General features: G+C 52.0%; 1 protein-coding gene across 6 annotated transcripts; it reads left to right on the top strand.

The window, feature by feature from the left end:
• Positions 1–1,293: 1,293 nt before the first annotated feature.
• Positions 1,294–26,577, top strand: RGL3 (ral guanine nucleotide dissociation stimulator like 3). Of its 6 annotated transcripts, none has more exons than XR_640734.4 (19): positions 1,294–1,386; positions 1,848–1,961; positions 4,138–4,361; positions 4,530–4,583; positions 5,039–5,250; positions 13,836–13,978; positions 14,066–14,281; positions 15,570–15,673; positions 15,765–15,849; positions 18,356–18,412; positions 18,521–18,607; positions 18,777–18,809; positions 18,900–19,021; positions 20,385–20,480; positions 20,574–20,642; positions 20,731–20,827; positions 22,751–22,952; positions 23,039–23,153; positions 26,115–26,577. XR_640734.4 is itself a non-coding variant. In XM_003914928.5 (19 exons), the coding sequence occupies exons 1-19, from the start codon at positions 1,354–1,356 to the stop codon at positions 26,231–26,233; spliced, it is 2,127 nt and encodes a 708-aa protein (XP_003914977.3). In that variant the 5' UTR covers positions 1,294–1,353; the 3' UTR covers positions 26,234–26,577. The 6 variants fall into 6 exon arrangements, 3 of the variants coding, with proteins under 3 accessions (XP_003914977.3, XP_017807704.3, XP_017807705.3); XM_003914928.5 differs by having other exon boundaries at positions 22,806–22,952; XM_017952215.3 differs by having other exon boundaries at positions 20,385–20,476.
• The last annotated feature ends 714 nt before the right edge of the window (positions 26,578–27,291 follow it).

Consider the following 27,291-nt stretch of genomic DNA (forward strand, 5'->3'; position numbering starts at 1 on the left):
GCTGAGTTGGGAGGATCACTTGAGTCCAGGAGCTTCAGGCTGCAGTGAGCTATGATCATGCTACTGCACTCCAGCCTGGGCCACAGAACCAGACTCTGTCTCAATAAATAAGATAAGAGCCAGGTGCAGTGGCCCATACCTGTATTCCCAGCACTTTGGGAGGCTGAGCTGGGTGTATCGATTGAGCCCAAGGGTTCCAGAATAGCCTGGGCAACATGGTGAAAACCAGTTCTTACCAAAAAAAAAAAAAAAAAAAAAAAAAAAAAAAAAGGCCGGGCGCGGTGGCTCAAGCCTGTAATCCCCGCACTTTGGGAGGCAGAGACGGGGGGGATCACGAGGTCGGGAGATCGAGACCATCCTGGCTAACACGGTGAAACCCCGTCTCTACTAAAAAATACAAAAACCTAGCCGGGCAAGGTGGCGGGCGCCTGTAGTGAGCTGAGATCCGGCCACTGCACTCCAGCCTGGGCGACAGAGCGAGACTCCATCTCAAAAAAAAAAAAAAAAAAAAACGCTGAGCAACTGAGCATGGTGGCACATGCCTGTAGTCCCAGCTACTTGGGAGACTGAGGCAGAAGAATAGATTGAACACAGGAGGCAGAGATTGCAGTGAGCCAAGATCAAGCCACTGCACTCCAGCCTCAGCACCAGGAGTGAGACCCTGTCTCTAAAAAATAATAAGGCTGGGCACCATGGTTCACGCCTGTAATCCCAGCATTTTGGAAGGCTGAAGCGGGTGAATTTCTTGAGGCCAGGATTTTGAGACCAGCCTGGCAAGCATGGCAAAACCCCGTCTCTACAAAATATACAAAAATTAGCCGGGCATGGTGGCACACGTCTGTAATCCCAGCTACTTGGGAGGCTGAGGCAAGAGAATCGTTTGAACATGGGAGACGGAGGTTGCAGTGAGCTGAGATCAAGCCACTGTACTCCAGCCTGGGTGACAGAACGAAACTCCATCCCAAAATAATAATAATAGTAAAAAGTGGGCGATGCCCTCACACTTGGTCAAGCTAGCCTCTTCCACTGGAGGACAGAGGACTCTGGTCTGGGGACACTCACCTGCCCCCACACAGGAACTCCCCCACATCTGGGGGTACAAAAAAGATCCCTTGGGGATACATGTGTCCTTTCTCCTGGGTACAGATAGGCGCCCAGCGGAAGAGCCAGGACCTCTCCTGGGCTCGCGCGGGGTCCAGCTGGAGGCACCCAGAAGCTGGGTCGGGCCTGCCCCGCCCAGCCCCAGCAGCTCGGCCGCCCCGCCCCTCTGGCCCCAGCGCCCGGCCACTGCCCGCCACCCGCCGGCCCTTCCGTTTCACTCAGCGGAGCCACTGAGAGGGACGGGTGCCGGCCATGGAGCGCACAGCAGGCAAAGAGCTGGCCCTGGTAAGGGGACAAGGGATCCCCGGACCCCGCATTCCTGGTGACCCGCAGGTCCAGAAACTCCAAGTGCCCTCCCGTCGGACGCTATTTGCTCCCATCTGAACTTGCCCTGGAGTCCCCTCCTGGGGACTCACGGCCCTTGACCCAGTGAAGCGACTACTTCCCTCTTAGGGATAGGGGCGCGATTCTCTGAGCGCAGTCGGCAGAAAGGGCTAGAGACAGGTTCTACGAGGCGGGGCCCTGGGACATCCCCAAATGCTACCACATGTCCTCAGGACCTGGGAGGAGGGGACCCGCGGCTAGGAGGGTACTAGCCTGGGACCCCAGCCCGAGTCTCGCAGCTTCTGGCTGGGAAGGGGCGTGGGGATGGAGCAGCAAGACTCAGCCCGAGTCCAAGCCGCCAAGGAGGCTGAGGCCCCAGGACCTGCGCCCCTTTGGTGCCCTGAGTCCGCCTCTGCGTCTAGGCACCGCTGCAGGACTGGGGGGAAGAGACCGAGGACGGCGCGGTGTACAGTGTCTCCCTGCGGCGACAGCGCAGTCAGCGCTTGAGTCCGGCGGAGGGCACCGGGGGCAGCCAGGTGAGGAGGGGGTTTGGTGGGTGGCGCGGGGCCGGAAGCGACCAGGTGAGGGCGGAGCCGGAGAGCCGAGCACAGGCCGCCAGGTGCAGTGGGCGGAAGGAAGGGAGGGGCTCAGAGGGGACCAGGTGAGGCGACCAGGTAGAAAGAGGCCTGGGGGCGGCCAGGTAAGTGGGGGAAGATCCAGGGAATCGGGTGGGGCCAGGTGATGGCCGCGCAGTTCCCGAGAGGAGCCTGGGGACAACTTGGTAAGGACAGAACTGGACAACAGGGTTAGGAAAGGCAGGTTTAGAGGGCCGGGGCTGGAAGGTGGAAAGGGGTTGGTTTAGAAGTGGCTGGGTGAGGGCGGGTGGGGCAGCCAGTGAAGCGCGACAGGAGGGCTGAGGGAAGCCCGGGGTGGACAAGAGTGTATGTGTGGGGGCCGAGGGAGGGAGTAGGGGACAGGGCATGTGAGAGGGAGGGTTTCCAGGGCAGGTTGCAGGAGATATTTGTGGATGGGGAGGAATAGTAACTTCAAGCGGGCAGGGTGTGGGGCACACACCTATAATCCCTGAGCTTTGAGAGACCAAGGCAGGAGGCCAGGAATTCGAGACCAGCCTGGACAACACAGCAAGATTCTCTCTATATAAAAATAAAAATCAGGCCGGGCGCGGTGGCTCAAGCCTGTAATCCCAGCACTTTGGGAGGCCGAGACGGGCGGATCACGAGGTCAGGAGATCGAGACCATCCTGGCTAACATGGTGAAACCCTGTCTCTACTAAAAAAAAATACAAAAAACTAGCCGGGCGAGGTGGCGGGCACCTGTAGTCCCAGCTACTCGGGAGGCTGAGGCTGGAGAATGGCGTAAACCCGGGAGGCGCAGCTTGCAGTGAGCTGAGATCCGGCCACTGCACTCCAGCCTGGGCCACACAGCGAGACTCCGTCTCAAAAAAAAAAAAAAAATCAAAAAATTAGCTGTGGGTGGTGATGCCCAGCAGTGGCCCCAGCTACTCAGGAGGCTGGGGCAGGAGGACCACTTGAGTCTAGGAGTTGGAGGCTGCAGGGAGCTATGATTGTGCCACTGCACCCCAGCCTGGGCAACAAAACAAGACCCTGTCTCTAAAAAAAACAAACCGAAACAATAACTCCAAGAAGCCGGGAGTCAGAGGAATCACACGCAAGAGTGGTGCTAGGGACTGGGCGTGGTGGCTCACGCCTGTAATCCCAGCACTTTGGGAGGCCGAGGTGGGTGGATCATGAGGTCAGGAGTTCAAGACCAACCTGGCCAAGATGGTGAAACACTGTCTCTACTAAAAATAAAAAAAAATTAGCTGGGCGTGGTGGCGGGTGCCTGTAATCCCAGCTACTTGGGAGGCTGAGGCAGAGAATTGCTTGAACCCAGGAGGCAGAAGTTTCAGTGAGCCAAGATCATGCCACTGCACTCCAGCCTAGGTGACAGAGCGAGATTCTGTCTTAAAAAAAAAAAAAAAAAAAAAGTGGTGCTAGGGGCTGGGCACTGTGGTTCACGCCTGTAATCCCAGCCCTTTGGGAGACTTTGAGAGGCCAAGGTGGGCAGATTACTTGAGGTCAGGAGTTCGAGACCAGTCTGACCAACATGGTGAAACCCTGTCTATAAAAATTAGCTGGGCATGGTGGTGTGCACCTGTAGTTTCAGCTACTTGGAGGCTGAGGCAGGAGGATTGCCTGAACCCAGGAGGCGGAAGTTGAAGTGACCCAAGATGGTGCCACTGCACTCCTGCCTGGGTAACAGAGTGAAACTCTGTCTCAAAAAAAAAAAAAAAAAAAAAAAGCCAGGTGCGGTGGCTCACACCTGTAATCCCAGCACTTTGGGAGGCTGAGGCAGGCGGATCACAAGGTCAGGAGATCGACACCATCCTGGCTAACACGGTGAAAACCCGTCTCTACTAAAAATACAAAAATTAGCTGGGTGTGGTGGCGGACGCCTGTAGTCTCAGCTGCTGGGGAGCCTGAGGCAGGAGAATGGTGTGAATCCCGGAGGCGGAGCTTGCAGTGAGCTGAGATCGAGCCACTGCACTCCAGCCTGGGCGACAGAGCGAGACTCCGTTTCAAAAAAAAAAAAAGAAAAGAAAAAGAGTGGTGACAGTGATTAATGTGATTAGAGAAGGAGTGCTTTGAGGACAACTGCTGCTCTCTCATGGCCGCCTCTCCCCTCCTGCAGGCCCCCAGCCCTATTGCCAACACCTTCCTCCACTATCGAACCAGCAAGGTGAGAGTGCTGAGGGCGGCGCGCCTGGAGCGGCTGGTGGGAGAGTTGGTGTCTGGAGACCGTGAGCAGGACCCCAGCTTTGTGCCCGCCTTCCTGGCCACCTACCGGACCTTTGTACCCACTGCCCACCTGCTGGGCTTTCTGCTGCCACCAATGCCGCCGCCCCCACCTCCTGGGTCAGTAGTGAACCAGAACCTCCATGTTCCCCACCCTAGACCCCCAGTTGGGCACCCCCCTCCACCTCCTCAGGTGTGGAACCAGGAAACACCTCCCAAACCCAGGGCCCTCTTCCTAAGCCCCCTCTAGCTTCCCCCTTCTTCACCTGCTGGGGGACTTCTTCCCAGGGTAGAGATCAAGAAGACAGTGGTACAAGATCTGAGCTTCAACAAGAACCTGAGGTGGGTCCTTCATCTGGATAGGGGAGTGCTGGGAGGGAAATCCCAGAGGTCAAAGGTTAGCAGTTGGCCTGGGGTTTTGAAAATTGCAGGTTGGGTAATAAAAGACTGGGAGTCAAGCCGGGCTTGGTGGTTCACTCCTGTAATCCCACCACTTTGGAAGGCAGAGGCAGGTGGATCACTGGAGGTCAGGAGTTAGAGACCAGCCTGGCCAACATGGCAAAACCCTGTCTCTACTAAAAATACAAAAAAAAAAAAAAAAAAATTAGCTGGGCGTGGTGCTACATGCCTGTAGTCCCAGCTACTCGGGAGGCTGAGGTTGCAGTGAGTCAAGATCAGGCCACTGCACTGCAGCTTTGGTGACACAGTGAGACTCTGTCTCAAAAAAAACATACCAGGAGTCACATTCTAGGTCCCCTACTCTGGACCCAGTTCTGAGACCCTGCCTCTCTGGCCAGGGCTGTGGTGTCAGTGCTGGGCTCCTGGCTGCAGGACCACCCTCAGGATTTCCGAGACCCCCCTGCCCACTCAGACCTGGGCAGTGTCCGAACCTTTCTGGGCTGGGCGGCCCCAGGGAGCGCTGAGGCTCGAAAAGCAGAGAAGCTTCTGGAAGATTTTTTGGAGGAGGCTAAGCGAGAGCAGGAAGAGGAGCCACCTCAGGTGTGGACAGGTGAGGGGTTTTTGGATCCAGTCGTGTTCTGAGAAGGCCTTTCTTGCCTGCTTCTTCCCACACAGACTTTCTCTCCCCTCTCAGAGCTGCAAAACTTAAGCAAGGTTTTTTTTTTTTTTTTTTTTTGAGACGGAGTCTCGCTCTGTCGCCCAGGCTGGGGTGCAGTGGCCGGATCTCAGCTCACTGCAAGCTCCGCCTCCCGGGTTCCCGCCATTCTCCTGCCTCAGCCTCCCGAGTAGCTGGGACTACAGGCGCCCACAACCGCGCCCGGCTAATTTTTTTGTATTTTTAGTAGAGACGAGGTTTCACCGTGGTCTCGATCTCCTGACCTTGTGATCCGCCCGCCTCGGCCTCCCAAAGTGCTGGGATTACAGGCGTGAGCCACCGCGCCCGGCCTTTAAGCAAGGTTTTTAACTCTAAGTCTCAATTTCCTCATCTGTACAATGGGGATAATAATTCTTTGTCGGCCAGGCATGGTGGCTCACGCCTGTAATCCCGCAGTTTGGGAGGCTGAGGCGGGCGTATCACCTGAGGTCAGGAGTTCGAGACCAGTCTGACAAACATGGAGAAACTCCGTCCCGACTAAAAATACAAAATTAGCCGGGCGTGGTGGTGCATGCCCGTAATCCCAGCTACTCGGGAGGCTGAGGCAGAAGAATCGCTTGAACCCGGGAGGCGGAGATTGCAGTGAGCTGAGATCACGCCACTGCCATCCAGCCTAGGCAACAGGAGCGAAACTCCATCTTAAAAAAATAAAAATCTGGGCCGGGCGCGGTGGCTCAAGCCTGTAATCCCAGCACTTTGGGAGGGCAGATCACGAGGTCAGGAGATCGAGACCATCCTGGCTAACACGGTGAAACCCCGTCTCTACTAAAAAATACAAAAAACTAGCTGGGCGAGGTGGCGGGCGCCTGTAGTCCCAGCTACTCGGGAGGCTGAGGCAGGAGAATGGCGGGAACCCAGGAGGCGGAGCTTGCAGTGAGCTGAGATCCAGCCACTGGGCGACAGAGCGAGACTCCGTCTCAATAAATAAATAAATAAATAAATAAATAAATAAATATCTTTGTCTGAAGTATTAGCACATGTCTAATACTTTTCCCTCCTTGGTGCCATTGGGTCAGGATGCCTGTGTTTCTAGCTGCATACCATTGCCTTGATACTTGTCTTTAATTATTATTATTTTTTTTGAGTCAGGGTCTTGCTCTGTTGCCCAGGCTGGAGTGCATGTCTCCATCATGGTTCACTGCAGGCTCAACATCCTGGGCTCCAGCGATCCTCCCGTCTGGGTCTCCCAAAGTGCTGGCATTACAGGCGCGAGCCACTATACCCAGTCTGTAAAATGTTTCTTATTTTTGAAATTCTTTTTTCAATTTTTTTTTTTTTTTTTTTGAGACACAGTCTCGCAGTTACCCAGGCTGGAGTGCAGTGGCACGATCTCCGCTCACTCCAACCTCCACCTCCTGGGCTCAAGTCATTCTCCTGTCTCAGCCTCCTGTGTAGCTGGGACCATAGGCGCGTATCACCATGCCCAGCTAATTATTTTGTAGAGGTGAGATTGTGCCATGTTGCCCAGGCTGGTCTCAAACTCCTAAACTGAAGTGATCCGCCTGCCTTGGCCTCCCAAAATGCTGGGATTACAGCCATGAGCCATTGTGCATGCGCAGCCTCCTTACTTGCTTATTGGCTTTCGCTCATCTCATAGACTGTGAGTGCGTGAGAGGAGGACCTGTTGTTCTTGCTCCCAGCTCTGTCCCCAGGGGCAGGAACAACACAGATTAGTTTGCTGAATAATTGCATCCTGCTTAGGAAGTATCATCTTTCACCCATCTGTGTTTGATCTGATCCGCATCACAAAAGCATCTTTATCCCTAATCCCCATGGCTTAATCTCCAGATTATAGTGGCCACATTCCTGTTCAATTTACAAAGCAGCAGCTACTTCTCCAACCCTGGTGACAAAGTCTCAGTTATTTATGTATATAAAGGCATATATATATGTGTGTGTGTGTGTATATATGTGTGTGTGTGTATATATATGTGTATATATATGATTTCTCCAGCTGATTCCAAGTCATTAGAGCTCCATAGTCCAATGTGGTGGCCCCTAGCCCCTGTCGCTATTTAAATTAATTAAAATTAAATAAAATTCAGGTATTTTCTTTTTAGAGATGGGGTCTTGCCATGTTGCCCAGGCTGGTCTCGAACTCCTGGGCTTAAGCAATCCTCTGGCCTCAACCTCTCAGGGTGCTGGGATTGTAAGTGTGAGCCACTGTGCCTGACCCTACCTTTTTTTTTTTTTGAGACAGAGTTTCACTCTTGTTGCCCAAGCTGGAGTGCAATGGCATCATCTCGGCTCACTGCAAGCTCCGCCTCCCGGGTTCAAGTGATACTCCTGCCTCAGCCTCCTGAGTAGCTGGGATTACAGGCGTGTGCCACCACGCCCGGCTAATTTTTGCATTTTTAGTAGAGACGGGGTTTCACTGTGTTAGCCAGGATGGCCTCAATCTCCTGACCTCGTGATCCGCCCACCTCGGCCTCCCAAATTGCTGGGATTACAGGCATGAGCCACCATGCCATCCCTTTTTTTTTTTTTGAGACAGAGTCTCGCTCTGTTGCCCAGGCTGGAGTGCAGTGGCGCCATCTCAGCACACTGCAACACTGCCTCCTGGATACAAGAGATTCTCCTGCCTCAGCCTCCCAAGTAGCTGGAATTATAGGCACCTGCCACCACACCAGCTAATTTTGTCTTTTTATTAGAGACAGCGTTTCACTATGTTGGTCAATGTGGTCTCGAACTCCTGACCTCAGGTGATCCACCCACCCGGGTCTCCCAAAGTGCTGGGATTACAGGCGTGCGCTACCATGCCTGGCCTACTTTTTTTTTTTTTCAAAATCCAGTCAAGCAAAGGCAAAAATTCAAGTCTTCAATCCCACTACCCACATTTTGAGTGTTCAGCCACCACACTGGACAGAGCAGCTAGAGAATTTTTCCACCAGTGCAGAGAATTCTATGGAAAGTGCTGCCCTAGTTTCCTTGAGGTCAGAGGAGAAAATGAACACTTGTTTAAAACCTTCTATGTGCTAGGCTCAGGGACACACTTTTTTATTTTATTTTATTATTTTTATTTTTATTTTATTTTGAGACAGAGTCTTGCTCTGTCGCCCAGGCTGGAGTGCAATGCTGCGATCTTGGCTTACTGCAACCTCTGCCTTCTGGGTTCAAGTGATTCTCCTCCCTCAGCCTCCCGAGTAGCTGCGACTACAGGTGTGTGCCACCACATCCGGCTAATTTTTTGTAGTTTTAGTAGAGACGGGGTTTTACCATGCTAGCCAGGATGGTCTCGATCTCCTGACCTTGTGATCCGCTTGCCTTGGTCTCCCAAAGTGCTGGGATGACAGGTGTGAGCCACCGCACCCTACTATGAATTTTATTTTTAGATACAGGGTCTTGCTGTGTTGCCCAGGCTGGACTTGAACTCCTGGGCTCAAGTGAGCCTCCTACCTCAGCCTCCTGAGTAGCTAAGACTACACTTGCACCATGTAGTTTAGAAGAAAGTAGATGACCACCATGCTCATCTATTTTATTTTAAGAACTTAATTTTGGGTTCACTTTTTGCTATGGAAAATTTCAGACATATACAAAAGTGGAGAGAATAGTATAACGAACATTCAGACATCCATCGCCTATCATCAACGATGATCAATTTCACAAAAAAAAATATTTTCAGGATGATTTTAAAACAAATCCCAGGCTTATGTCAGTTCACACATAAATGTTTTGGGAACACACATCTGACAACAGGCTTGCTTTTTTTTTTTTTGAGATGGAGTTTCACTCTTGTTGCCCAGGCTAGAGTGCAATGGCAGGATCTCAGCTCACCTCAACCTCCGCCTCCTGGATTCAAGTGATTCTCCTGCCTCAACCTCCCGAGTAGCTGGGATTACAGGCGCGTAGCACCACTCCTGACTAATTTTGTATTTTTAGTTGGGGGGGCGAGTTTCTCCACGTTGGTCAGGCTGGTCTTAAACTCCTGACCTCAGGTGATCTGCCCACCTCGGCCTCCCAAATTGTTGGGATTACAGGCATGAGCCACGGCGCCCGGCCCTTTTATTTTATTTTTTTTAGTAACCTTCATGTTTATAATTTTTTTAAAAATCAGAAATATTTGATATAAAAAAATACCGAGTCCAAGCCGAAAGCAGAGGCTCCTGCTGGCAATCCCAGCACTTTAGGAGGCCAAGGCAGATGGATGGCTTGAGCCCAGGAGATTGAGACCAGTCTGGGCAACATGTTGAAATTTCGTGTCTACAAATAATTAGCAGAGCGTGGTGGTGACTGCCTATAGTCCCAGCTGCTTGGGAGGCTGAGGCAAGAGGATCATTTTAGCCTGGGAGGGTCAAGGCTGCAGTGAGCCGTGATTGTGCCACTGTACTCCAGCCTAGGTGACAGAGCGAGACGCTGCTTCAAAAAAAGAAAAAATACCCAGTCCATATTCAAATATTCAAATCCCCCGCTTGCCCCTGAACCTGTTTTTTTGGACACTGGGTCTTCCTATTTTGCCTGGGCTGGGCTTGAACTCCTGACCCTCCCACCTCAGCCTCCTGAGTAGCTGGGACCACAGGTGCCTACCACCGCGCCCAGCCCTACATTTTTTTGACAGTTGTTTCTGGCCGGGTGTTGTGGCACGTGCCTATAGTCCCAGCTACTTAGGATGCTGAGGTGGGAGGATCTCTTGACCGCGGAAAATCAAGGCTGCCGTGAGCTGTGAGCATGTCCCTACACTCCAGTCTAGGCGACAGAGCTGCGGGAAGGAGGAGTAGTTGTCTCTTCAAATTGAAATCCAAAGAAGATCTACTCAAGGCATTTGGTTGTTTGCTTCTCTCTCTCTTTTTCCTTTTTTTTTTTTTTTTTTTTTTTGAGATGGAGTCTCACTCTGTCGTCCAGGCTGGCGTACAATGGCGTGATCTCGGCTCACGGCAACCTCTGCCTCCTGGGTTCAAGTGATTCTCCTGCCTCAGCCGCCTGAGTAGCTGAGATTACAGGTGCCCACCATCACGCCCAGCTAATTTTTGTATTTTTAGTAGTGAGGGGGTTTCGCCATGTTGGCCAGGCTGGTCTCGAACTCCTAACCTCTAGAGATCTGCCCACCTCGGCCTCCCAAAGTGTCAGGATTACAGACATGAGTCACCACCCCTGACTGGTTGTTTGTTCTTAAGTCTCTTTTATTCTGTAACAGATCCCCATTGCCTCTTGTTTGAAGCTGTTAGAGGGCAAAAAACATGGGTCATGTGTCCTGAGGTATGCCTCACACTCTTTTGGACTTACCTGTTTGCTTCCTCATAGTTTCATGTAGCATGTTTCTCTATCCCCATTATTGCTGTAACATTTAAAGGTTTGATTAGATGTAGGGGCATTTTTTTTCCAGTGACCACTTTTTTTTGAGCGGGAGACAGGTTCTTGCTCTGTCACCCAGGTTGGAATGCCATGGCATGATCACAGCTCACTGCAGCCTTGACCTCCTGGGCTCAAGAGATCCTCCCTCCTAAGCCTCTTGAGTAGGTGAGACTACAGGTGTGCATCAGGATGCGCAACTTAAAAATTTTTTTTTCTGTAGAGATGGGGTCTCACTATGCTGCCCCGGCTGGTCTCAAACTCCTGGTCTCAAGCAATCCTCCTACCTTAACCTCCAAAAGTGCTGGGATTATAGGTGTGCCCAGCCCAGTACCCACTTCTAAAAACTAATATTTTGCAATGCCACTGGTCCTAATTCAAGAGGAAAGAGGTAATTACACAGATTTACAAAGATTATTTTAAAATAATAGTATTGGGTGGGGCAGGGTGCGGTGGCTCATACCTGTAATCCCAGCACTTTGGGAAGCCGAGGCAGGGGGATCACCTGAGGTCAGGAGTTCGAGACCAGTCTGGCCAACATGGTAAAACCCCATCACTACTTAAAAAAAAAAAAAAATTAGCTGGGTGTAGTGGCACCTCCTGTAGTCTCAGCTACTCAGGAGGCTGAGGCTGGAGAATCGCTTGAACCCTGGAGGCGGAGGTTGCTGTGAGCGGAGATCGAGCCACTGCACTCCAGCCTGGGCAACAGAGCAAGACTCCATCACAAAATAAATAAATAAAATCATAGTATGATGCCATAACTAGTACAAAGGAGGAGGAAAGTGAGAGTAATTTACACAGCAATAAACCATGTGTTCAGTGGGTAATGCTTGGGTATGCCCCACTGGGACACATGATGAGGTTGTCCCGTGTCTTTGCCTGTCCTAGCATCACAGTGTAGTGTCACAGTGCTTTGTACTGACAGCAACAAGCACCAACTAATGCAGGGGAGGACACTGGTGAGGCAAAGACAGCAACATAGGTGCTGGGGACATCATTTTCCAAACTTGTGAACAACATTTGCAATTTGCAAACAAAACAAAGCCCAGACTTTCATGGTCCTTGCATTCTTGGAGCCAAAACAATTTGTGTTTATGAACAAAATAGTCAGGTTGTAGGTAGGTGCAGATTATTGCAAACAAGTTTTTCCTTTGTGTTTTTGGGTTTTTTTTGTTGTTGTTGTTTTGTTTTTTGAGATGGAGTCTCGCTCTGTCACCCAGACTGGAGTGCAGTGGCATGTTCTCGGCTCACTGCAAGCTCTGCCTTCCGGGCCATTCTCCTGCCTCAGCCTCCCGGGTAGCTGGGACTACAGGCGCCCGCTACCACGCCTGGCTAATTTTTTCTATTTTTTAGTAGAGACAGGGTTTCACTGTGTTAGCCAGGATGGTCTCGATCTCCTGACCTTGTGATCCTCCCATCTTGGCCTCCCAAAGTGCTGGGATTACAGGCGTGAGCCACTGTGCCAGGGCCCTTCTTCCTTTCTTAAAGACAAATCAAGTGCAGTAGTGAGAAGTGGGGAAAAAAATAGAACAAGGAGTTCGATCTGCACCTGTGAACACTCAACTGAGATAAGTCACTACCTTGGTACCAGCCACAAACAGGTTATTCAAAGACACAAATGCCTGGAGAGACATTTGGAGGCTGGAGGGAACAATTCAAGATCCCAACTTCCAAAGTTTCCCTTAGGGGGCGCCACCATCAAAATCCACTATATAAAATTATTCATATTTGTTGAGCGCTTTATAGTAATCTGGTATGCATGATCTTAAACAAAAACAAAAACGAAATCCACAGCCAGGTGCACTGGCTCACGCCCGCAATCTCAAAACTTTGGGAAGCCAAGAGGGAGGATCGCTTGAGCTCAGGTGTTTGAGACCAGCCTGGCAACATAATGAAACCCTGTCTGTACAAAAAATAAAAAATTAGCTGGGTGTGTGCCCGTAGTTCCAGCAACTCAGGAGGCTGAGGCAGGAGGATCGCTGGAGCCCAAAAGGTTGAGGCTGCGGTGAACTGTGATTACACCACTGTACTCCAGCTTGTGTGACCCTGTTTCAAAGTGAGAGCCTGTTTCAAAAAGAAGACAGCTCACTCCTGCAATCCCAGAACTTTGGGAAGCCGAGGCAGGCAGATCACTTGAGGTCAGGAGTTCAAGACCAACCTGGCCAACATGGTGAAACCCTGTCTCTACAAAAATACAAAAGTTAGCTGGGCGTGGTGGCTCTTGCCTGTAATCCCAGCTACTTGGGAGACTGAGGCAGGAGAATTGGTTGAACCCCGGAGGCAGAGGTTGCAGTGAGCCAAGATCGCACCATTGCACTCCAGCCTGGGAGACAGAGTCAGACTCCATTCAAAAAAAAAAAAAAAAAAAAAAATCACACAGAGAGGTTAAAACACATGCTTTACACAGCAAACTAGTGGACAAGTTTGCATTTGAGTTTGAGACTTTCTGACAATAGCCTTCCCTGAACCAGGAAGTCATATCACCTCTTTCCAAAAAAAGAGGTCAGAATAATCTTATCCTAATACATATTCAAAATCACAAAGCTTTATTTTCTTATTTGGCCTTTGAGTACCTGGCTTCAAATCCCTGACCTGCCATTCACTGGAGGTGTGACAAATTGTTCTTTGCCTCCCTTTCCTTAACTGTAAAAGCTGGATAAATAACAGTACCTCCCTCACTGGACTGGTGTGGTGAGTTACTGAATAAATCCACACTAGCTGCTTAGTGAACATTACTGTTGCTGTTACATCTAAAAACATTCAGGGCCGGGCGTGGTGGCTCACACCTGTAATCCCAGCACTTTGGGATGCCCAGGTGGACAGATCACTTCAAGTCAGGAATTTGAGACCAGCCTGGCCAACATGGTGAAAGCTTGTCTCTATTAAAAATACTAAAATTAGCCGGGCATGGTGGCACATGCCTGTAATCCCAGCTACTCGGAAGGCTGAGGCAGGAGAATCACTTGAACCCAGGAGGCTGAGGTTGCAGTGAGCTTAGATTGTGCCATTGCACTCCAGCCTGGGCAACAGAGTAAGACTGTCACAGAAAAAAAAAAAAAAAAAAAAAAATTCAGAGAGTTCTCCGTTTTACAAATGAGGAAAGTGAGGCTCAGAGAGGGACAGGGACTTGCCCAAGGTCACACAGCCAGTCTTGGATTCAAACTTGAGAGTTTGTAACCCTTTCTAATGATCAGGACCTCCCAGAGTTGCCCAAACTTCTGACCCAGACTCTGCAGAGGCCTGCGCGGAGGAAGAGGAAGGACTCATGCCGCAAGCTCCCCAGCTCCTGGACTTCAACGTGGACGAGGTGGCCGAGCAGCTGACCCTCATGGACTTGGTGAGGATCCCGGACTGGGTCGGGATGAGCCACAGTGAGGGGACAGGTTCTGCTAAGCACCAATCCCACACCCCTCCCCCGGCCCAGGAGCTCTTCTCCAAGGTGAGGCCCTACGAGTGCCTGGGCTCCGTGTGGTCGCAGAGGGACCGGCCCGGGGCTGCAGGCGCCTCCCCCACTGTGCGCGCCACCGTGGCCCAGTTCAACACAGTGACCGGCTGTGTGCTGGGTTCCGTGCTCGGAGCGCCGGGCTTGACCGCCCCGCAGAGGGCGCAACGGCTGGAGAAGTGGATCCGCATCGCCCAGGTGTGTTGGGGGCGCGGGGAGGGGATGCAGGGGCGGGCCCTGGGGCAAGAAGAAACGAGGGCTCGGGAGAGAGACAGGGGCGTGTCTAGGCGAGGGAGGGAAGGGGGTGGAAAGTTGATGCCTAGGGTAAGACTTGGGTTCAGGGAGGAGGCTCTGGGTCCTGCAGAGAGGCTGCGGGCACGACTAGGTCCCAAGGGAGCTGGGAGAAGTAGGGAGCCCGGACCCGAGAAGTCAAGATCGGAGGTAGGGGCTGGAGGGGCAGCTAGGGGAGGGGCTGGAGCCCGAGGGAGGAGGGAGGAAGGGACTCCCAGGGCATGAGTGGGAGTCTTAGTAGCTTGTCCGTGAGACAAGACCCAGGTGTTCGATCTGGCGTCACAAGTCACGGGATCAGGCCGGGCGCAGTGACTCACTCCTGTAATCCCAACCCTCTGGGGAGAGGGAGGATCGCTTGAACCCTAGAGTTTGAGACCAGACTAGGCAACATAGTGAGACCAATGTTTCTTAACAAACAAAAAAATAATAATAAAAATTAGACTTACAGGCCTGGCGCAGTGGCTCACGCCTGTAATCCCAGCACTTTGGGAGGCCGAGGCGGGCGGATCACGAGGTCAGGAGGTCGAGATTATCCTGGCTAACACGGTGAAACCCCGTCTCTACTAAAAAATACAAAAAAAATTAGCCGGGCGTGGTGGCGGGCTCCTGTGGTCCCAGCTACTCGGGAGGCTGAGACTGAGACTGGCCCGAACCCGGGAGGCGGAGCTTGCAGTGAGCGGAGACTGAACTCCAGCCTGGGCGACAGAGCGAGACCCCGTCTCAAAAAAAAAAAAAAAAAAATTAGACTTACAAAAAAAAAAAATTCGCCTGGTGTGGTGGTGTGCCTCTGTCATCCCAGCTACTTGGGAGGCTGAGGCAGGATAATCGCTTGAACCTGGGAGGCGGAGGTTGCAGTGAGCCGAGATCGGGCCATTGCATTCCAGCCTGGAGGATAAAGCGGGACTCTGTCTAAAAAATGAAAAATAAAATTAAATAAAAATAAAATAAAAATTAGCCGTACACGATGGCAAGCTCCTGTAGTCCCAGCTACTGAGGCAGGAGGCTGAGGCATGTGGATCGCTTAAGCCCAGGAGTTCGAGGCTGCCAGTGAGTTATGATCGAGCCACTGCACTCCAGCCTGCCAAAGACCCTATCTCTAAAAAAAAAAAAAAAAAAAAAAAAAAAAAGACAAAGAAGTTTCAGGATGAAAGGTGGATAATGCCTGGGTCTGACCTGCGTCCCCACCGCCTGGCAGCGCTGCCGAGAACTGCGGAACTTCTCCTCCTTGCGCGCCATCCTGTCCGCCCTGCAATCTAACCCCATCTACCGGCTCAAGCGCAGCTGGGGGGCCGTAAGCCGGTGAGCTGGGGCGGGACCTCTTCCCCACCCCATCCCAGGTCTGACCCTTCCAAGCCACTGACCCCTGACCACCCTTTTCCTGTCCTCCCAGGGAACCGCTATCTACTTTCAGGAAACTTTCGCAGATTTTCTCCGATGAGAACAACCACCTCAGCAGTAGAGAGATTCTTTTCCAGGTAGAGATGGATGCAGACCCTGGGGATTTTAGGCCCAGGAAGTTGGGGGAGGGACTTGGGGCCCGGCAGGGAGAATCGCCCTGCTGTGGTCAGAACACTCTGTCCTTCCCTACCGCTCAGCAATGACCTTACCCTTGTCCCTGGCGGATTGCACGTTTTTCTTTCCTTTACTTCCTGCATTGTAGTTCACAGTCAGTGACTGCCCTATTTATTCACTCAGCAAAACACAAGAAAGCACAAAGAAAAGGTTACTTAAGGCCAGAGTCATAGCACAGGGTGGGAACAAAAAAAAAAAAAAATGTTCTGAGAACTTTACCTTGATAAGCAAAACTAAAAAATGTGTGTCAAAAGTCTGGCTTATTTATAAGCAAGATTTAGATTCTCATTGCAATCAGGCAGTGGTTTTTACAGTGAATCTAGAATAGATGCTTGGGGCCGGGCGCGGTGGCTCAAGCCTGTAATCCCAGCACTTTGGGAGGCCGAGGCGGGCGGATCACGAGGTCAGGAGATCGAGACTATCCTGGCTAACACGGTGAAACCCCGTCTCTACGAAAAATACAAGAAAAAATTAGCCGGGCGAGGTGGCGTGCGCCTGTAGTCCCAGCTACTCAGGAGGCTGAGGCAGGAGAATGGCGTGAACCCAGCGGGGCGGAGCTTGCAGTGAGCTGAGATCGCGCCACTGCACTCCAGCCTGGGGCACAGAGCAAGACTCCGTCTCCAAAAAAAAAAAAAAAAAAAAAAGAATAGATACTTGGGCCTGGAACATTCTCCACCCATCAAGGTGTGCATGCAACTTGCTCACTCACCTCCTTCTGGTCTCTGATCAAATGTCCCTGCCTCTGAGAGGCCTTCCCAGCCTCCATCATCCCCAAAACCACACATCTGGTTTTTTGTTGTTGTTGTCGTCATTGGTTCTTTTTTGTTTCTTTGTATTGAGATGGAGTCTCACTCTGTCACCCAGACTGGAATGCAGTGGCATGATCTTGGCTCACTGCAACCTCCACCTCTCAGGATCAAGCAATTCTCTCTGCTTCAGCCTCCCAAGTAGCTAAGATTACAGGCACCCGCCACCACGCCTGGCTAATTTTTGTATTTGGTAGAGAGGGGGTTTTGTCATGTTGGCCAGGGTGGTCTTGAATTCCTGACCTGAGGTGATCCACCTGCCTTGGCTTCCCAAAGTGCTGGCATTACAGGTGTGAGCCATCACTCTCAGCCAAATTTTGCCTTTTTTGTTCACTGTTGCCTGCCCGACACCTAGAACAACACATGAGCTGGGCTCTGTGGCTCACGCCTATAATCCCAGCACTTGGGAGGCCGAGGTGAGAGGATCACTTGAGCCCAGGAGTTCGAGACCAACCTGGGCAACATGGCAAAACCCCATCTCTGCAAACAAGTACAAAAATTAGCTGGGCGTTGGTGGTGCACACCTGTAGTCCCAGCTACTCAGGAGGCTGAGGTGGGAGGATCGCTTGAACTTGGGCTGTCGAGGCTTCAGTGAGCCAAGATCATGCCACTACACTCCAGCCTGAGTGACAAAGTGAGACTCCATCTCAAAATAAAATAAAATAAAAAGTAAATAAACAACAGCAAATTCAGGATACCCAGGAGATCCTTGGCAGGCCTGTGCCATCCAGCTGCAGACAAGGATTCTCTCCTTGTTAAGGCCAACCCTGGGGGCCACCACCCCTACAAGCCCCACCTCTTATGGGGGAGCCCTCTCCCTGCTGTTTGTCACCTCTCTACCCCCAGCCAAGGTGGTCTGGCTTCTAGAATGGGCCTTCACCACTGGCTTCTTCTTTTTTTTTTTTTTTTGAGATGTTTTGGTCTTGTTGCCCAAGTTGGAGTGCAATGGTGCGATCTCGGCTCACTGCAACCTCCGCCTCCCGGGTTCAAACGATTCTCCTGCCTCAGCCTCCCAAGTAGCTGGAATTACAGAAACAAGCTACCATGCCCAGCTAGTTTTTAGTAGAAACAGGGTTTCACTCTGTTAGCCAAGCTGGTCTCAAACTCCTTACCTCATGTGATCCGCCAGCCTCAGCCTTCAAAAGTGCTGGGATTACAGGCGTGAGCCACCATGTCCGGCCTTTGAAAAATAGTTTTTTTTTTGAGAGGGAGTCTTGCTCTGTCGCCCAGGCTGGAGTGCAGTGGTGCGATCTCGGCTCACTGCAGCCTCTGCTTCCCAGGATCAAGCTATCCTTCTGCCTCAGCCTCCCAAGTAGCTGGGACTACAGGCGTGAGCCACCAAACCTGGCTAATTTTTGTATTTTTAGTAGAGACAGGGTTTCACCATATTGGTCAGGGTGGTCTCAAACTCCTGACCTTACATGATTTGCTTGCCTTGGCCTCCCACAGTGCTGGGATTATAGGCCTGAGCCATCACGCCTGGCCTACCACTGGCTTTTGATTACTCAAAGCACGAAGGGTACATATAATGGGTCTGCAGGCATCCTCCCTGAGGAATTGTCCCAGGAGACCCCAGGCCTGCTCAGTTTTTCTCTTCCCCCAGGAGGAGGCCACTGAGGGATCCCAAAAAGAGGACAACACCCCAGGCAGCCTGCCCTCGGTGAGTGATTACAGTTTGGGATGGGGACAAGTGGGATCTTCAGGGTGGGGCGTGGAGGTTGATGGGATCAGTTATGGCCCTGAGTGACTGGAGCTTTGGGGGCCGCAGAAACCACCCCCAGGCCCTGTCCCCTACCTTGGCACCTTCCTCACGGACCTGGTTATGCTGGACACAGCCCTGCCGGATATGTTGGAGGTCTGATCCCTGACCCTTGACCCCGACCCCAGCTCCACTTGCCCCGATATCCACCCTTGAATCCTACCTGTACTCCTGACACCGCCCCACAGTGGGGCTCCTGACATCCCAGCCCCTGACCTTGACCCTTGACCCTGGGTGCTGCAGTTCAGACATACTTTGCCCCCAGGGGGATCTCATTAACTTTGAGAAGAGGAGGAAGGTGAGTGGAGGCTACAGGGGGTGTGGGGGTGGTGCCTGAAGGTGGGGTGGGGGTGGGCCAGGGGTAGAGTCTCAGAGGCTCATCCCCCAGGAGTGGGAGATCCTGGCCCGCATCCAGCAGCTGCAGAGGCGCTGTCAGAGCTACACCCTGAGCCCCCACCCGCCCATCCTGGCTGCCCTGCATGCCCAGCGCCAGCTCAGTGAGGAGCAGAGGTGACCACCCTGTAGCCTGTCCTGGCCCCACCCCAGCCGATCCTGGTCATGAACTGGATTCCACCCATTCCGTACACACCTCCAGCTCCTCCCAAGACCCCCTCTTGAGCCCTGACCCCCCTACAACCTGTGACCTTGCAGTATCTCCAGCCGAATCAAATAGACTGGGCCTGGTGGTTCACACGTGTAATCCTAGCACTTGGGAGGCCAAGGTGGGTGGATCGCTTGAGCCCAGGAGTTTGAGACCAGCCTGGGCAACATGGTGAAACCCCATCTCTACAAAAAAATACAAAAATTAGCTGAACGTGGTGTTGAGTGCCATTGGTCCCAGCTACTTGGGAGGCTGAGGTGGGAGGATCACTGGAGCCTGGGAGGCGGAGGTTGGAGTAAGCCAGAATCACACCACTGCAGCTCCAGTCTAGGTAACAGAGTAAGACCCTGTCTCAAAAAAAAAAGAAAAAGAAAAAGTCACAATTGATCTCTCATCTCAATTTTGACCCCATCTGATTTTCTGACCTCAACTTTAGCATATTCAGCTGGTCATTCAACTCAACTGTCCCAAGTGTTGACTTCCCCATGTTTGGTCCTATCTGACCCATGACCCCTCATCTGAATCTGACTCTGACCCCAACCCTTGATCCTCAGTTCTGAGTAACTGTCTCCAACTTTCATGTTTATTTGTCCAACTTGACTATCACAACTGTGTACTTTCTTTCTATATAACTGTGACCCTAACCATTGACCCCAGTGGTGACCAGACCCCAGTCTGACCCTGACTTTATTTTTTTATTTTATTTATTTATTTTTGAAACAGACTCTCACTCTGTTGCCCAGGCTGGAGTGCAGTGGCACGATCTTGGCTCACTGCAGCCTCCGCCTCCCAGGTTCAAGCAATTCTCCTGCCTCATCCTCCCGAGTAGCCGCAATTATAGGCGCAATCGACCACACCCGGCTAATTTTTTGCATTTTGAGTACGGATGGGATTTCACTATATTGGCCAGGCTGGTTTCGAACTCCTGACCCAAAGCAATCCTCTCGCCTCGGCCTCCCAAAGTGGTAGGATTACAGGCGTGAGCCACCACACCCGGTCCTGACCCTGACTTTAATCCTGACCCAATTTGATTCCTTAGTGCCACCCTGTGAATCTCTTTGTGACCTCTTGACCAGCCATCCTGTCCCATCTCTGATAAGACCTTGATGCTTAATGACCCTCATTTACCACCCTGACCCTGACATGTGGGATGCCACCTCTGGCTGCTCCCTCTTACACCCCAAACCCACCTCCCAACTGATTCTAACTCTTATCTCTCCATCCCCTGTATTTCCTGCCCCCACCACCTCATCCACATGTTGATCCCCTCAGCTACCGGCTCTCCCGGGTCATTGAGCCACCAGCTGCCTCTTGCCCCAGCTCCCCACGAATCCAACGGCGGATCAGCCTCACCAAGCGTCTCAGTGCGTGAGTTTCAGGGTGTGTGTGTGGGGAGTGATGTGGGCAGATATCAGCAGGGGCTGCTCCTGCCTTAGCTTCATCCCCTGTCCCCCTCCTTAGGAAGCTTTCCCGAGAGAAAAGCTCATTCCCTAGTTGGAGTCCCGGGAACCCCTCATCCCCCACCTCCAGGTGAGCATTCTGCTTGGTGATGGGACCAGGGACCGTGGGATCAGGAGTCAGCACAGCCACCCCACCTCGGCCTCTGCATCTCCCCCAGTGTGTCCCCAGGGTCTCCCCCCTCAAGTCCCAGAAGCAGAGATGCTCCTGCTGGCAGTCCCCCGGCCTCTCCAGGGCCCCAGGGCCCCAGCACCAAGGTACCAAGACAGCTTGTGTGTGCATACGGGCCTGTGGGCACCCAGGCTCTGTGTGTGTGTGTGTGCGTGTGTGTGCATGCACATGTGTACACACAGGATTGTGGGGCCAGGAGTGTACACAGGAGACACACTGAGCACCTGGGTTATCCATCCAGGGCACTGCGTGCATCTGCATGGCCCTGTCTGGGTGATCACTCATCAATCTGACTCGTACTCAGATCTGGACCTGTGTAACTGCTTACCCATGGGGCATCTAGGGTGCAATCACATCACGCCCCCTTTTTATTTGAAACAGGGCCTTCTAGCTCTGTCACCCAAGCTGAAGTGCAGTGGTGCAATCTCAGCTCACCGCAACTTCCACCCCTCCCCCAGGCTCAAGCGATCCTTCCACCTCAGTCTCCCAAGTAGCTAGGACCACAGGTGTGCACCACCATGCCCTGCTATTTTTTGTCTTTAGTAGAGATGAGGTCTCGCCATGTTGCCTAGGGGGATTTCGAACTCCTGAGCTCAAACAATCCACTCACCTTGGCCTTCCAAAGTGTTGGGATTACAGGCGTGAGCCACCGCACCCAGCCTACACTTTTTTGAGGACATGTATGTCCCTAAGAATCTGCATACCATGCCAGACATGGTGGCTATTGCCTGTGATCCCGGCACTTTGGGAGGCCAAGGTGGGAGGATTGCTTGAGGCCAGGAGTTCAAGACCAGCCTGGGCAGCATGGTGAGACCCTGTCTCTATTAAAAGTCAAAAAAATTAGCTGGGTGTAGTCCCAGGCTACACCTGGGAGGTGTAGGCTCAGCAGGCTGAGGTGGAAGGATCGCTTGAGCCCAGAAGTTTGAGGCTGCAGTGAGCTACGATCATGCCACAGCACTCTCACCTGCATGACAGAGAGAGATACTGTTTATAAAGAAAAAGAGGCTGGGTGCAGTGGCTCAAGCCTGTAATCCAAGCACTTTGGGAGGCCGAGGTGTGCGGATTACGAGGTCAAGAGATTGAGACCATCCTGGCCAACATGGTGAAACCCCGTCTCTACTAAAAATAAAAACATTAGCTGGGCATAGTGGCACAAGCCTGTAATCCCAGCTACTTGGGAGGGTGAGGCATGAGAATTGCTTGAACCCGGGAGGCAGAGGCTGCAGTGAGCAGAAATGGCACCACTGCACTCCAGCCTGGGCAACAGAGCAAGACGCCATCTCAAAAAAAGAAAAAGAAAAGAATCTGCATACCAGAAGAGGAAATGTGGGCCTGAGTATTCACGAGATCATGTGTGGGGTTGTTCATTGGCACAGGCTATGAGTGTCCAACCACTGTCAGCATATGTGTGTACACAGGATTTCTTGTGTATGAGCACGGGTTGTGTGTATATGAACACCGTTCATGTCTGTTTCTGTAATAGGGAACCAAAGTCTGTATATGGTAGGGTGGTGTATATGAAGGCTTGTGAATGTACCCTAGTTGCATGTCCCAGGCTCTGCATGTGTAGGGGGAAGCAGTATGTTTTCTTGAGATTTTATTTTATTTTATTATTTATTTATTTATTTTATTTATTTATTTATTTATTTTTGAGATGGAGTCTCGCTCTGTCACCCAGGCTGGAGTGCAGTGGTGTGATCTTGGCCCACTACAACCTCTGCCTCCCAAGTTCAAGTGATTCTCCTGCCTCAGCCTCCCGAATAGCTGGGATTACAGGCATGCGCCACCAAGCCCCACTAATTTTTGTATTTTTAGTAGAGACGGAGTTTCACCATGTTGGCCAGGCTGGTCTTGAACTCCTGACCTCAGGTGATCCGCCCGCCTCGACCTCCCAAGGTGCTGGCGGATTACAGGCGTGAGCCACTGCACCCAGCCAATGTTTTCTTGAGATTTTCAATGTGGGGTTATTGAATACACCAGTGGTGGCTGAGAAGTTCATGCTTTCCTAGCCCTCAGCATCTGCAGATGAGCCAAGTTGTAGCCTCCATCCCTTACTGCCTGCAGCTGCTCCTGAGCCCGGACCTGCCCAGACCCGGCCCTTTGCCTCTGGGCAGCCCTCGAATCCCCCTCCTGGCGCAGCAGAGCTCGGAGGCCCGCGTCATCCGCATCAGCATCGACAATGACCACGGGAACCTGTATCGAAGCATCTTGGTGAGGGGCTGGGCTGGGGGTCTGCTAGGGGCTGCCCTGCCCTTGGGGCCGGGGCCCTCGCCTCACCTCCCGCCCCTCTCTTCCAGCTGACCAGTCAGGACAAAGCCCCCAGCGTGGTCCAGCGAGCCTTGCAGAAGCACAATGTACCCCAGCCCTGGGCCCGTGATTATCAGCTCTTTCAAGTCCTTCCTGGGGACAGGGGTGAGCAGGGATGGCTTGGAGCTCAGGATGGGGGGCAGCAGGGAGGGGAGCAGACTGACCAGGTTCAAGGATGGAGCCCAAGGTTACCTGGGTTCACAGGGCTGTGAGGTGGTTCAGGCAGAGAGTAGGGGTAAGATAATCAGAGTGGGGGTAAGAGGACATAAAACATCTGTACCCCAATGATGTAAGGTCATGAGGTTGTCTAGGCTCAGTGTGAGAGAGAGGCACCAAAGGTCATCTTCCTAGAATTTAAAAGACAGTAAGATTGTCCAGGGTCTGGCCAGGTGCGGTGGCTCATGTCTGTAATCCCAGCACTTTGGAAGGTCAAGCTGGGCGGATCACTTGAGGTCTGGAGTTTGAGACCAGCCTGACGAACGTGGTGAAACCCCGTCTCCAAGAAACATACAAAAATTAGTCGGGTGTAGTGGCACACTCCTGTAATCCTAGCTACTCGGGAGGTTGAGGCAGGAGAATAATTGCTTGAACCTGCAAGGCGGAGGTTGCAGTGAGCCGAGATCATAGCACTGCACTTCAGCCTGGGCAACAGAATGAGACTCTGTCCCCCCCCCCCAAAAAAAAGAGCTGGGTGTGGTGGCTCAGGCCTGTAATCCCAGCACTTTGGGAGGCCAAGGCAGGTGGATCACGAGGTCAGGAGTTTGAGACCAGCCTGGCCAACATGGTGAAACCCTGTCTCTACTAAAAACAAAACAAAAAAATAGCTGGGCGTGGTTCAGGCGCCTGTAATCCCAGCTACTCGGGAGGCTGAGGCAAGAGAATCACTTGAACCTGGGAGGCGGAGGTTGCAGCGAGCCAAGATCGCGCCATTGCACTCCATCCTGGGTAACAGAGTAAGACTCGGTCTCAAAAAACAAACAAACAAACAAAAGATTGTCCACGGACAAGTGACAGAGCGAGTATAGACGGTTGTCTGGGCCTTAAATTTGTAGGATGGGCTGGGCATGGTGGCTTACAACTGTAATCCCAACACTTTGGGAGGCCAAGGTGGGTGGATTGTCTGAGCTCAGGAGTTTGAGACCAGCCTGGGCAACATGACGAGACTCCATCTATAAAAAAGTACAGAAATTGACTGGGCGTGGTGGCTCATGCCTATAATCCCAACACTTTGGGAGGCCAAAGCGGATGGATCACTTGAGGTCAGGAGTTCGAGACCAGCCTGGCCAACATAGTGAAGCCCTGTCTTTAATAAAAATATGAAAAAAAATTAGCTGGGCTTGGTGGCAAGTGCCTGTAGTCCCAGCTACTTGGGAGGCTGAGGCGGAAGGATCGGTTGAACCCAGGAGGTGGAGGTTGCAGCGAGCCAAGATCGTACCACTGCACTCCAGCCTGGCAACAGAGCAAGACTCTGTCTCAAAAAAAAAGAAAAAAAAAAGAAAAAAAAATATATATATACACACACACACACATACATAAATTAGCTGAGCATGGTGGCATGTGCCTGTAGTCCCAACTACTGGGGAGGCCGAGGTGGGAAGATCACTTGAGCCTAGGAGGTGGAGGCTGTGGTGAACTGAGATCACACCAGTCTGGGCGACAGAGCAAGACCCTGTCTCAATTAAAAAAAAAAAAAAAAAGGCCAGGCACGGTGGCTCATGCCTGTAATCTCAACACTTTGGGAGGTCAAGGCGGGCAGATCACAAGGTCAAGAGATCGAGACCAGCCTTGCAACATGGTGAAACCCTGTCTCTACTAAAAATACAAAAATTAGCTGGATGTGGTGGCACATGCCTAGTCGGGTGGCTGAGGCACGAGAATTGCTTGAACCCGGGAGGCAGAGGCTGGAGTGAGCCAAGATTGCGCCACTGCACTCCAGCCTGGCGAGAGAGCAAGACTCTGTCTCAAAAAAAAAAAAAAAAAGATTGTCTAGGGTCAAGTGAGAGAAGGGAGTGTAGAAGTTTGCCTGATCTTAAGTTTGTAGCATCATGGTGAGGTTGTTCAGGCTCAACCTGTAGGGATGGGAGACTAAAGGGCATCTGGCCTTGGATTTGTGAGGAAGTAGGTTTGTTCACCCCCGGAACCCTGAAGTGATCTGAACTTGGGATGGGAGAGAGCCAAATGGATAGCAGGGAAGCATGAGGTTGTCCTGTCTGACAGGGAGAAGCAAGGGATTGAGGGTATTCACGCTGAAGTACATGGCATGAGGTTGGCTGGATATTAGGACAGATGCTTCAGGTTGTTCAGGTGCTGAGTGTGAGGCCACAAGCACGTGCAGGCTGGAAGCGGGAAGTTGTTCAAGGTGACAGCAGCATGAGATGGGCTGGAAGTGGTTGTGGGGGAGGGGTGGGATGAGCAGGAAGTTGTCTGGGGGGCTGGTCTAGGGTGGTCTAAGTTCGCCCAAACTTTTACTGCAGGTTGTCTTTTTTTTTTTTTTTTTGAGATGGAGTTTTGCGCTGTTGCCCAGGCTGGAATGCAATGGCAGCATCTCGGCTCACCGCAACCTCCACCTCCCGGGTTCAAGTGATTCTCCTGCCTCAGCCTTCTGAGTAGCTGGGATGACAGGCATGTGCCACCACACCCAGATCATTTTTTTGGTGTTTTTAGTAGAGACGGGGTTTCACCATGTTGGCCAGACTGGTCTCGAATTCCTGACTTCCAGTGATCCACCCACCTAGGCCTCCCAAAGTGCTGGGACTACAGGCGTGAGGCACCGCGCCCCACCAGTGTGCCCAAACTTTTACTGCAGGTTGCCTTGTCTGTGATGAGGGGGAGAATGTTAGGAGGTTGCCCAGGCTTTTGATAAGGGAAGGCTTGAGGTGGTGCAGGTCTTCAAGTGAGAAGTTGTGCAGATTCCCAGTGAGAGCAGAATGAGCTTGCTTGGCAGTAGCTGCAGAGGGACCCACGGCTGTTCAGGTTCGAGGTTGAGTGGTAATAGGTTCCTGGGTACTCTGTGAGGGTGACACAAGGTTGTGAGGGTCTATTACCACCGTCTCCACTCCTGACCAGAGCTCCTGATTCCTGACAATGCCAACGTCTTCTATGCCATGAGTCCAGCCGCCCCCGGAGACTTCATGCTACGGCGGAAAGAGGGGACCCGGCACACTCTGTCTGTCTCCCCGACCTGAGGCAGCTGTGTCCTCCCCGCAAGACACAAGTCCCACAGGCAAGCTTGTGACTCCTCTCCTGGAAAGCCGCCATCCCCCAATAGAAGCTACTATACTCTGTATCCCGGGACCACCCCCCAACTGTAGCCCATCGGACCCCATCTCTTTTCATGACCCTGTTGGTACTAGATCCATATTCCAAAGACATCAGCCCATGGGTGGCTGGTGGACAGCTCAATCTCATAAATATAGAAAGGGGTGGGGCATGGGTACGTCAGATCCCTCCCCAGAGAAATGTTACAAATGTTGGAGATGCATCAGAAGTGACAGATGCAGATGAAAATAGTGACCAGAGTTATGAAACAGGTGTCAGTCTTGTTTATTTTGCGCCTGTGTGCCACGTTCACCCTTTATCAAGATAAAGGAAAACAACCACACACACACACACACACACACACACACACACACAAACACAGAGAGAGAAAAACCTAAGAGCCAAGACCAGCCTGGGCAACATAACAAGATCCTGTCTCTACAAAAAATACAAAAATTTGGCTGGGTGCGGTGACTCACGCCTGTAATCCCAGCGCTTTGGGAGGCCAAGGCAGGCGGATCACCTGAGGTCAGGAGTTCGAGACTAGCCTGGCCAACATGGCAAAACCCTGTCTTCTACTAAAAGTACAAAAAAATTAGCCAGGGATGGTGTCATGTGCCTGTAACCCCAGCTACTGTGGAGGCTGAGGCAAGAGAATTGCTTGAACCCGGAAGGTGGAGACTGCAGTGAGCAGAGATAGTGCCACTGCACTCCAGCCTGGGTGACAGAGCAAGACCCTATCTCAAAAATAAACAAACAAACAAGCAAAAAATGTGCTGAGCGTGGTGGTATGAGACTGTAATCCTACCTACTTGGGAGGCTGAGGTGGGAGAATCACCAGAGCCCCGGGAGGTTGAAGCTGCAGTGAGCAGTGACTGGGCTGCTGCACTCCAGCCTGGAGGACAGAGGGAGACCCTGTCTCAAAAACAAAAACTAAGAGCCCTAAGAAAGGTGTTGGGTGGGGTATGACACTGAACCCAGATGC

This window comes from Papio anubis, chromosome 20, assembly GCF_008728515.1.
Source record: "Papio anubis isolate 15944 chromosome 20, Panubis1.0, whole genome shotgun sequence".
Classification (NCBI taxonomy): domain Eukaryota; kingdom Metazoa; phylum Chordata; class Mammalia; order Primates; family Cercopithecidae; genus Papio; species Papio anubis.

Coding starts and splice junctions, on each gene's coding strand:
- RGL3 (XM_017952215.3), top strand. CDS start 1,354: ATGGAGCGCACAGCAGGCAAAGAGCTGGCCCTG. Junction 1,387..1,847: donor CAGGCAAAGAGCTGGCCCTG/GTAAGGGGACAA, acceptor CTCTGCGTCTAG/GCACCGCTGCAGGACTGGGG. Junction 5,251..13,835: donor GCCACCTCAGGTGTGGACAG/GTGAGGGGTTTT, acceptor TCTAATGATCAG/GACCTCCCAGAGTTGCCCAA.